The 12,108-nt window shown below is 44.3% G+C and overlaps 1 protein-coding gene across 3 annotated transcripts in view; it reads left to right on the forward strand.

The window, feature by feature from the left end:
- The window catches only part of LOC306793630 (serine/threonine-protein kinase D3-like), a 31,086-nt gene extending 19,213 nt beyond the window's left edge, over nt 1-11,873 (forward strand). For all 3 annotated transcript variants that reach the window (XM_079291324.1, XM_079291326.1, XM_079291325.1), the window contains 12 exons: nt 884-1,031; nt 1,245-1,368; nt 1,750-1,827; nt 3,311-3,587; nt 6,332-6,384; nt 6,821-6,893; nt 7,112-7,218; nt 7,470-7,631; nt 8,061-8,159; nt 8,248-8,515; nt 9,226-9,311; nt 9,899-11,873. In XM_079291324.1, the coding sequence (XP_079147450.1) occupies nt 884-1,031; nt 1,245-1,368; nt 1,750-1,827; nt 3,311-3,587; nt 6,332-6,384; nt 6,821-6,893; nt 7,112-7,218; nt 7,470-7,631; nt 8,061-8,159; nt 8,248-8,515; nt 9,226-9,311; nt 9,899-10,072 (1,649 nt within the window). In that variant the 3' untranslated portion in view covers nt 10,073-11,873. The remainder of the gene's footprint in view (nt 1-883; nt 1,032-1,244; nt 1,369-1,749; nt 1,828-3,310; nt 3,588-6,331; nt 6,385-6,820; nt 6,894-7,111; nt 7,219-7,469; nt 7,632-8,060; nt 8,160-8,247; nt 8,516-9,225; nt 9,312-9,898) is intronic.
- The last annotated feature ends 235 nt before the right edge of the window (nt 11,874-12,108 follow it).

Genomic DNA, 12,108 nt, shown 5'->3' on the forward strand with positions numbered 1-12,108 from the left:
CACCACACTGTTCATTTCGGTTCATATGTATATTTAATATATTCTAGTGTTTCTTTATATATAAGAAGAGCCAATAGAGGTTATTAGAGCCCTAATGTTACCTTCAGACAAACAACACGTATCGTATTTGTTACGAAGAGAACAGTTTATCTTTACAAACGTAATCTGAACTGAAGAATGATTTAGAGAAATCTTAAAATGACCAAAAGGTCATGAAGGGGGCTGGAGAGGCATAATCAAACATATTCGACGTCTAAATCGATAATTCCTCGACAAAACAAATCTACAAAACATGAATCGAAGTTGAAAATTCAAACATTGGTTTACTTAATTTTTAACGTGATTTGTTGTTGGCAACAAAACTATTTCGGTAGATTTAGGAAAATATGGTGGTTTGGATTAAAATAAGTATGCTTGTTACGTAACTACCGTTTGTAAAGTTATGTTACAAAACTACGTTAAAACAAGTCACTGTTGACTTGGTTTCACACGGGACACGAACAGCGTGACAGTCTGTTTGTTTGTCCCCCAAAATAGCTCCAATTTAAATCGTATGAACTATATTTCTACCTCTTGTTATGACATAAAATCCCCATCAAGATTCACATTCGATGAAGTGAAAGGAAACACCAAAAGATGAGCATCGACTTTGTTTTTTATTTTCTTAATATTTTGCTCTGTTGTTTTGTTGTAGATTAATTCGTAACTTTAAATAAAAGTTCATCATTGTTTATTGTTTTCCAGATCACTTCAACTATTTCTTTTGTAGCCCGCACCTGGTGGTCATTAGAGGAACTGCAGCTGAATGAATTCTTGAGAATCGTTTTTATAAAAGTCTGTCGGTTATAAGTTGTGTACTCGGACTCTTTGTGTGCTCCTGCAGAACCAGCCAGTCCCAGTCTGGACTCCGAGGCCACGATGGAGGTGGACAACTGTGACGCCAACAGCGACAGCGGCCACAGCATGGACGAGCAGGACGACAAGCTCTTCTTCATCGAGGGTCCCGACGACGAGACGCTCAGAGCCATCAGGTGACGCCGGTTCGACTCCGGATTGATCCTCGTGATGGATGGATGGAGGGAGGGATGGGTGGATGGATGGATGGATGGATGGATGGATGCTTTCATTTATTTTGCTTCAAAGCTTTAAGTATAAACTCGTTGTCCATTTAAAGTCAGAAAGAAAGTCATTTTGAGTTGCTGCTCATCCTTATAATGTCTCTTGTGTTTGTGTGTCACATGCAGCCCGTGCACCAGCAGCAACATCCCTCTGATGCGAGTGGTTCAGTCCATCAAACACACCAAGAGGAAAAGCTCCACGATGGTTAAAGAGGGCTGGATGGTCCACTACACCAGCAGCGACAACATGGTGAGGAGGGCCCACAAAACACCAAGCATGTACACACAAATACATCAAATATACAGTTAACACAAAGCAAATGTGTCTTTAGTCCGGTAATAATGTTACTCACCTCACACAGGTGGCAACAGTAAACAATCGTACTTGTATTCTTCATCTTTTACGTATAGAAAGTGTATATTACGGAGGGAAAATCCTGAAATTCAGGACGTCTGTCATCGTGACACCAATGATTTGGTAGAAGTAGACCATATCTGGGTAGAATAAAACCAGACCGATGACGGGGTTATCATAGATCCTCTTCACTGATATCCTGTACTTTCTTTGAACATAAAAGGCTTTTGAATCGATGACGTTTTTGTCCTGATGAACTTTGTTTCGTCTTTCCAGAGGAAGAGGCATTACTGGAGGCTGGACAGCAAGAGTCTGACTCTGTTTCAGAATGAAAGTGGAGCCAAGTACTACAAGGTAGGAGACCCCGGTCTGCTTTCAGCCGCCTCGGCCGAACAAAGCAGCGACGTGAAGAGAAGAGCGGAGTTGGGTTCATACTGTACAGTGACATCAGACATCACTGTCTAACTATAACCAGCTCCTTCACTGGAATCATCCTCCTCAGGTCGCTGGAACCTTCCACGAAAGGAAAATATGAGAAACACTTAAATCAACATTTCAACCGTTGTGATCAAGTCGTTTCTTGAGGAATCATTTTAAGGTTTGTTTCACGTCACCGGGGGATCCAGTTTGTGGCTTTCTCAGCAGGTGGAGTTCCCATGGGCAGTGAATGCATCGTGGTCCGTGTAGGAACCCTGGTTTCACTGGTTTCACTGTGTCAGTAGATCAGGAGTGCAGCATGAGGTTCGAGGGATAGTTAGAGGAACTTATGCAGAGGCGGTGTGTTCGCTGCAGTTCTCTGTGCTCTCATTCTGCCTCACAGAACGCAGCGGCTGCTGGACGACCGGCTTGTTTGTGTTGTTGTGTGACTTTATTGAATCTGAACCTTTAAAACACCAAAGTCACAAAATAACACAAAACAAACTGAGCGATGGCGGCAGCGTGGTCGATGCTCTAAGAGGTCAAATTACTCTTTTTGTCAACGGAGTCTGGTGTCTTATATTAACTTAACTTTAAAAAAAAACTAAAAAAAAACGTTCCAACTTTTTTTTGATTTCCGAGAAGGAAGATGAGTTCCCTTGAACTGTGAAATGAGCTGGTGTGATTCCAGTGCAGCTGCAGCTCTTTCCCTTCTCTATCACGTCCCTCTCTCCTGCTCCACCTCCTTTCATCTACCGGCGACCTGCTGACCTTTACCACAAAGCGCTGCTTCCTTTGAAGAGAAAGCGAGAGCGCGGTGAGGGAGGGAAGGCGGGGGAAGATGTGTGGTGGAGGGGTTTTTTCTGGTCGCTTCCCTGCCGGCTCTCTGGTCCGCCGCCTCGCTGCACGAGGCGCGTCCTGCCTGTTACTAAGAGCGGCAGGATGAATGGATGCTGATCGGGGCTTTGTGGTTTCGGGGGGTTTGTGGAGGAGGGGACGTGAACTTTTGGCATAACACGAAACGTTCAGATGACCCTGAGGGGCATGAAGACACCACTGAGCCGATCGCTCTCCTTTTTTGTATGTTTGATCTGGCAACGTTCGTGCTTTTTTGGGTGGAGGTTTTTATTTTTGCCCTCTGCCAGAAAAGGAAGGAAGGGACGTTTCAAACACTGAAATTCAAAGAGAGTCTCACAGTTCAGCAGAGAGGTGTTAGGATGGAGGGAGCCTTTGGATCATTTGCTTCTTGTCGGTTAAAATGACTCTTCAAATGCTTCAAACAAGTCCAAAGTACCAGGATGTGAAGAGAGGAGATGTTTTAAAAGGTTCTTAAGCTGAGAGTTGAGGTAGGTCCAACAGGAGGAACATTCATGGGGCCAATCAAAACTTCTGTTGTACTTTCTATTCATTCTGACTCCAGGAGATCCCCCTGTCCGAGATCCTCCAGGTGGAGCCGGCGCAGGACTTCGGCAGCCTTCCCCGGGGCAGCAACCCGCACTGCTTCGACGTGATCACGACCAACATGGTGTACTACGTCGGGGAGGACAACGGCGGCCTGCACCACAACCCCGCCCTGGCGTTGACCGGCGTGGGGCGGGACGTGGGCAAGAGCTGGGAGAAGGCCGTCCGACAGGCGCTGATGCCCGTCACGCCCAAGGCCAGCGTCGGGACGGGGCCCGGCCAGGGGAAGGACCACAGTGAGTGACCGGCAGGAGAGTACACTTCAGTCCAACCGAGTGTTCTTAAAGATAACAATATAAATACAAGCAAACGCATTTGAATCAAATCAAGATCGATAAGAGTCACCAGACTCACCCTTTCATGAGTAATTACCATGTTTACAGACGACGTGTCCTCGAGGAAGCATTCAGGAAATAAGATCCAACATGAGCCTTGAGGGACTCCACGAGTCCTCCAGGCTTTTAAAGTGTTTTAAAAGCTTTAAGCTTCACGAGGAATTTACCTCACAACCTTCTTTATCACTCAGTGAAGGAGACATTTATCTTAGATCAGATTAGACTCTCATGTGTTTTTATGTTTCAATGGATTCGTCTGTGAAGCGCTTCCAAATATTGTTTCAGGAGACGACGGTTATACAACCCCACACACACACACTCACACACACACACACACACACACACACTCACACAGGCACACACACACACACACAGGCGCACACACACACTCACACTCACACTCACACACACAGGCACACACACACACACACACACACACACTCACACTCACACTCACACACACAGGCACACACACACACACAGACACACACACAGGCACACAGGCACACACACACACACACAGGCACGCACACACACAGTCACACGCACACACACACACAGGCACATATAGTCACACAGGCACACATAGTCACACGCACACACTCACACAGGCACACACTCACACACACAGGCACACACACACACACACAGGCACACATAGTCACACGCACACACTCACACAGGCACACACTCACACACACAGGCACACACACACACACACACACACACAGGCACACACACACACACACAGGCACGCACACACACAGTCACACGCACACACACACACAGGCACACACTCACACACACAGGCACACACACACACTCACACACACAGGCACACACACACAGGCACACACTCACACACACAGGCACACACACACACATGCACACACACACACAGGCACACACACACACACACAGGCACACACACACAGGCACGCACACACACACACAGGCACACACACACACACACACAGGCACACACACACAGGCACACACACACACACACACACACACACACAGGCACACACTCACACACACACACACAGGCACACACTCACACACACACACACACAGGCACACACACGCACACACACACACACAGGCACACACTCACACACACACAGGCACACACACACGCACGCACACACACAGGCACACACACACACACACAGGCACACACTCACACACACACACAGGCACACACACGCACACGCACACACACAGTCACACACACACACACACGCACACACACACACACACACACAGGCACGCACACACACAGTCACACACACACACACAGGCGCACACATTTTAACATGATTGAAGGGATTTCAGAGGATTTGCCGCTCTGATTCATCTCAGGTAAAAGTGTCTTTTTGTCGAAAGTTTTAAGATTAATCCCCAAATGAGGTTGTCCTGCACTAAATACCGAAGTGGACCGTGAACTATGACTGAAGACCGTCATTGTTATACAACCCGTCGTACTTCAGCGGAAGCAGTCGGCCGTGTTTTCCACCTGTTTAGTAATTAATTAATGTCGAGCTTCAGTTTCTGTCCCAAAATAGATGTTTTGCGATGACATTACAGACGTCAATAAGTTAATGGACACATGATGAAACCAGGATTTTTTTTTTTTTTTGGGGATCATCTCAATGACAAATTTATGTCGGTTGATGTTTTAAAATCCAGGCTAGCTGTTCCCACCCGTTTCCAGTCTTTATGCTAAGCTAAGCTAACTTCATTCTGACTTCATCTCCGTACTCAACACACAGGTGTGAGACTGATATTAGTCGTCATCTTCTTCTTCACACTCTCGGAAAGACGGCGTATTTCCCATAATGTCAAATTATTATATAACTCAACACTTCCTGCCTGTTCTTCAAAGTAAAAGCCTTCCGCGGTTGCGAATGGCTTCTGCTCCTTGAACCGCTGGAAGGCTTTTAATGTGAAACAGTTATTAACAACAAACAGCACCAACTACACATCAATAACAAAGAAAACTGATTTTCGCATGAATGGGAAATGATTTCAAAATAAAAGCCTTTTGCATTGAGGCCAATAAAGGCTATTTAAGAATTAACGGTCTGACTAAAGATGTGGAGTTTCCATGTCTGTTGATGAAGTTACATGAACTCTCTGGATGATGACCTGACTGCTGACCTGCACACCATCGGGCCGCCCACCTACAGCAGACTGCCGGTATCGATCACAGGGAGGGCCGACCTGAGCAGACCCGGGTCAGCCGTCTGAAATCAATACCAGCTCATCAGTGGAAATTCACTCGCAGCAGGTTTTTCCTCTGAACAGAACGCGCCTCGGCCTTTTTAACGTCAGGCCGGATTAACAGCCGGGACATCCCTCCATGTGTTCAACGTACTTCAACACAGAGGCAGGAAGTAGTTTCATTTTTGTGAAATCTGGAAAATGATTGTGAGGTCGTTATCGCAGCTGGAAACATCGTGTTCTTTCATCAGGTGTTGAACAAACGTCATCTGTTTCTTCAACAACATGGAAAACACAGGAAATGAGACTTTAATGATTCGACGGTTAGGAAAATAAAAGCCCTCACGTCTGTGGTTACACGCGTGTGAGGTTCACGGGTTGCTTGTACATTCACATTCTGTGTTGTTTGTCTTCCTCAGAGGAAGTGTCCATCAGCATATCAGTGTCCAACTCCCAGATACAAGAGAACGTGGTAAGTCCTCCTCCTGCTGTCTTCTCGTCTGTTTGAATTATTCACAAACCGTGGATTTCAAAACAACACTGACAATCCCAACGATACCGATCCGATACAAGTTATCTTTAGATTCGGAAAAAATACATAATTATGAATTCACAAAATGTTGTTTTGAATATAAATAAAGTTCTTCTTAAATAACTTCTCATCTTCTCAAATAACATCAAACACGAGTTTAAAACTACAATTTGTCAAAACATCACCGTTACTCTGAAATGTATTAAACATTTGGCACTTCTGGGCCTCCGTACTCACGCGGGGTCGTACTGATGCACAAAATATCGTCTTTATATTCTGACGTCCAGTGAGTGTATATGAGTCACTGACCAATAGTCGAGATGAAACTATCTATTGACCTGTTATTACTAACCCGTGTGATCTCTTCGTGCTTCAGGACATCAGTTCAGTGTATCAGATCTTTGCTGACGAGGTCCTCGGCTCCGGACAGTTTGGGATCGTCTACGGAGGTGAGAGGCGTCGACATCACCGACGGCACTCGCAGCTCAAACTCAATCAAACAAGGAGCCTGATGTGATCACGTCAAGCATAATTATTTATGTCTGAAAATATGGGGAAATTGCCGTCGTTGTGTTTCCTTTTCATTGCACATCGCTCCCTCTGACGTATCTAAATTACAGATGAATAGAAACCTTGAGTCGAGATTTAACGATGCTGTCCTCCGCAGGTAAACACAGAAAGACCGGCAGAGACGTGGCGATCAAAATCATCGACAAAATGAGGTTTCCCACCAAGCAGGAGAGCCAGCTGAGGAACGAGGTGGCCATTCTCCAGGTGCGACGCTCCTTCAGCAGCCCAACACGACGCAGAATGAATCAAATCTGAAACAATAAAAGCACAAACAAGCTTCCTAATTCAGGGCTTTTAGAAGCTTAAACACATTCATCTTGCTACAGTATTTGACTGTTATGTTGTTTTTCTATTCTATTTGTTTTCCTTCTTCTAATATAACTCGAGCAACTGAAGATAAATAAGATTATAATGCACCAAGCTAAGTTTAAAGGCCTCGGCTGCTTTGCCGACAGAACCTGCACCACCCGGGGATCGTCAACCTGGAGTGCATGTTCGAGACGCCCGAGCAGGTGTTCGTGGTGATGGAGAAGCTCCACGGCGACATGTTGGAGACGATTCTGTCCAGCGAGAAGAGCCGACTGCCCGAACGCCTCACCAAGTTCCTGGTCACGCAGGTCAGCGACGACCGGCAGCCGGATTTCAACCTGCTTTTCAGATCGTCACGTCTCGTTTGTGTCCAAAATATTCAGATTACAATGATATTAAACGGAAAAAAACACATCGGAGACGTTGCAACCAGAGATTTTGGGGTATTGTTTCTTTAAAAAATGACTGAAATGCTTCGGTTCGTTTTCTGTTGCTTGACTGATTTAATTAATCAGCTCCAGTGTTGATGTCGTGTTGATGCATTTTAACAGTTCATCTTGATTCTGCAGCCACATTTCATCAAAGGTTCAGGAGAGAATTTAACAATGTTGGATGCCCACTTCGTTGTTTTTTAGTTCACGCGGGTGAATTTGTTTCGTGAACTCTCTCTGAGGTCCTTTGAGATCTCCAGGATCCTTCCTGTGACTGTTGAGTGTTGAATGAGCTCGTGTCCACAGATCCTGGTGGCCCTCAGACATCTCCACTTCAAGAACGTTGTCCACTGTGACCTGAAGCCTGAGAACGTTCTCCTGGCCTCGGCAGAACCCTTCCCTCAGGTTAGAACGCCCCCAAACACTGCCTCCCTTTCTCCTGTCCGTCGCCTTCGAGCGTCTCGGAGGAGCATTCACGCCTCTCGTCCTCCAGGTGAAGCTCTGCGACTTCGGCTTCGCCCGCATCATCGGGGAGAAGTCGTTCCGCCGCTCCGTGGTCGGCACGCCGGCCTACCTGGCGCCCGAGGTGCTCCGCAGCAAAGGCTACAACCGATCTCTGGACATGTGGTCGGTCGGCGTCATCGTCTACGTCAGCCTGAGCGGGACGTTTCCCTTCAACGAGGACGAGGACATCAACGACCAGATCCAGAACGCCGCCTTCATGTACCCGTCCAACCCCTGGAAGGAGATCTCGGAGCCCGGTGAGGCTTCAATTACTGACACAAAGAAACTGTCGAAGCGCAGCTTCAAATATCATCAAGCTGCAACAATTAGGAGATTATTCTACGTGTTGATCGACAGATTCAATTGGCAACTATTTTAATGAGCGATTTTATTGTTTAAGACATTTTATTAAAAGCAAAAAATCTCTGGCTGCAGCGTTTTAAATCATGGTAAAATGAATATCTGTGAGTTTTGGACCAGTTATTGGACAAAATAAGACGTTTGACGACAGTAATTTTTCACAGTAATTTTGTTGACCAAAACGATTAATCGAGAAACTGGTCTGCAGATGAGTCAATGATGTTGCAGCCTTAAATAAATGCAGGTGTATTTAAAGATGTTGTCCTTTTAAACAGTTGACTGGTCATCAGATTTACAGTAAAACTGAACTTACAACTTCATGTTTTAACAATATGTTGTATTTAAAACATGAACATAAACTTTCTTGACCTGCGTTTTGTAGGATGCTGAATTTTCTAATTTAAAATAAATTTAGGTTCATAACCTAAATAACCTTAAAATGTAACTAAATCAACTGTGTACCAGGAAGAAAAGGATGTAAAAGGTCTTAATGTGTTTCATTTAAATATGTTTCCATTTGAAAATGAAGCTGAGACGAGACTGAGGATCAAGCATCAGATCCAGGTTTCCTGTGTGGACTTTTAAAGGTTTTTGTTCGTCCTCACAGCCACAGACCTGATTAACAACCTGCTGCAGGTGAAGATGAGGAAGCGCTACAGCGTGGACAAGTCGCTGAGCCACCCCTGGCTGCAGGTAACCAACTGCTCTTTACCTTTGAAATGTAGCGGCTCTTCTTCATCAGGAGGGTTTGACTGGGTCAGACATCACATTTTAATTCAAAATGTTGGGAGAAGAGCACCGACAAATGTCATGATGTGAAATGACCAAAACTTTATTGGCAGAAAATGTTGCGTTCATGCTGGCACTAAATATATTTTATTCAGGGACTCTGAAACTGGCTTTTTTGCAGAGTGAAGCCGATGCGGAGGAGTTGTAAAACTTGCATCCTCTCTAGTGTCCACCAGGGGGCGACTCCTCTGGTTGTATAGAAGTCTATAGAAAATGACTCTACTTCTCTCTTGATTTATTCCCTCAGTAAACATTGTAAACATGAGTTTATGTCTCAATCTCTAGTTTCAAGTCTTCTTCAATACAGCATGATGTTCATTTAGTACATTATGGTCCATTTAGAGTCACACAGACCATAAAGCAGGGGATGCTTTAGGGCGGGGCTACACGGTGATTGACAGGTCTCTACCAGAGACGTATACGGCGTCTCTACGTCGCTCCTCCTCAGTCCAGATGTGGTCTAACATGTTGTGGTTCTCGTCCTCTCGCAGGACTACCAGACCTGGGTGGACCTCAGGGAGTTCGAGACGCGACGCGGCGAGCGCTACATCACCCACGAGAGCGACGACGCCCGCTGGGAGGAGCACGCCGACGAGAGAGGCCTGCACTGCCCCAAACACTTCATCATGTCGCCCAACCTGGACGACATGGACGAGGACCCTTAGCGACCCCCCCCCCCCCCCCCCCCCTCCCCGGACGGGTAAAAAAACATTTTCGACACGGAAGCAAATGCTCCTCCATGCGGCGTTTCTTTCGTGGGAGCCGGCGGTGAGGCATCTGTGTGACGACACTGTGACGATAATTCAGGTCCAGAGAATTTTTTATGAAGGAACATTTGTCCGATTTCACTGCGATATTTCATACAAGCCATACACAAATGTGCCCAAAGAGCCAAAAGCTGGAGGGATAACTTAATTCCCAGAATTCAACATTCAATAAAACGTCTGCACTGCCAGTCGAGCCGCAGAAGGGCGACTCGCTGACAGAAACCCAAGTCCAGAGCCTTTATATGCTGGCTCAGCTCAAATAGCATATTCTTATAACGTTGTTTCAGTGTTCGATGTGATGCTAACTCAAAAACAACATCATGTCTTGATTATGTTCTGAATATAATGTTCATTCTTCTTGATGTTCTTTGTTGGGAGGTCTTTGCACTGTTGGGAAACTCTTTTAAAAAGGAGAATTCACTGATAATAACTAATAATTGTAAAGTTTGTTCTGAAGGTGGTGTTTTAGAAAACGTCATGTTACCAAAATCAAAAGGGATTATTCGTTGTACGGTGGCCTCACTCAGGCTCAACTCTTACTACTTTGAATGCTAATGTTACACAACAGAATAATAACTTACAGGAAGCATGTCCACCAACTATCAGATATTAAAGCAAAATTCCAATATTTCCCCCCCTAGCATTGTCACACGCTAACCTTAGCATGCTAACATGCTAAATGTAAATATGTTAAACACAAAACAATTCAGGTATTTTTTTAACCTCAGACTTATTTTCATACTTGTGGTCATTCTGATGATGGATCATGTTAACTCACAACCGCTGTTGTATCGATTCAGGAAAAGTTAGCATTGTCACACGCTAACCTTAGCATGCTAAATGTCAATACGGACAATTCAGGTATTTTATGTCGTGCTAACTTCTTAAAGATTTGAGAAATGTGACAATCAACTTGGGCCTTTTAAAACTTTCCAAAAACTCAAATCTTAAATAAATCATTTCAAACTTCTCTTGTCTACGCGTCCAACACAGGAAGTAGCCTCCTAGATTAGCTTTTGTTGCTAACTGCGTACTGTATTTCGGACAATTTGGCGGCTAACCTAACTAGCGTTAAAATGATATTGTGTTAAAATGCTTCATAATTAGCCACTTAATTGTCAACCAGTTAGCATAATGTAACATTTAGCATCTTAGCTTGTTAGCACGTTAACAATACCCTGTGAAAAGGTTGAGTTCTAGCTTGCAAACATTGAGCATTTTAGTAACATGCTAACTTTAAGTATGTTAGTATCCGTCTATATTATTATAACAGCATTATGATAACAGTATTTATAAAACTCAGTTTGTCAAGATTCTACAAACATTATAGTTTTGCAGAGAAACAAATGTATTCAGTTATTTTCAGTGATTCTCAGCGATGAAGACGAGCTAAGAATCGAGCTGCTAGCGTCACTGATCCGACTCCAGCCTGAGAAGTTATTTCACAAGTTTTATATTTTTGCAACAAATGTTTGTTTCATGTGGATGATTTTTTGACGTGGAAAATATTAAAATGGTTCACTTTGGGAAAATCTCATTTTCACATCCTTGTTATTGAACTGATGCTCTTCTATTTATAGTAACTTTAGGGGTGAAAATCAAATCCTCAGAGACTTTACCGGGTTTCTTTTGACACATTCGTATGATGAGCATTTTTTCAGGAAGATCTGAAATTTAGAGGGTTTTATGGGAAGATGGTGGCAGGAGTCAAAGGTCAGCGGAGATTTCAAACGTCAAAGTTTTCTTTGAAGTTTGAAAATCTCATTTGAATCTTTGCACTTTTCTTTTTTTTCACCTGCAGAATATTCTGGTTAATAATTTACAATGTTCAGTAAACAAAGAGCATTTATAGATCCTCACATTTGACAGTTAATGTGCTTTTTATAGTACAAACTGAGCCAGAAAGAAGAGAAATCTTCCTTAAATTGTGTGTA

Source organism: Melanostigma gelatinosum (genome assembly GCF_949748355.1).
Source record: "Melanostigma gelatinosum genome assembly, chromosome: 19".
NCBI lineage: Eukaryota > Metazoa > Chordata > Actinopteri > Perciformes > Zoarcidae > Melanostigma > Melanostigma gelatinosum.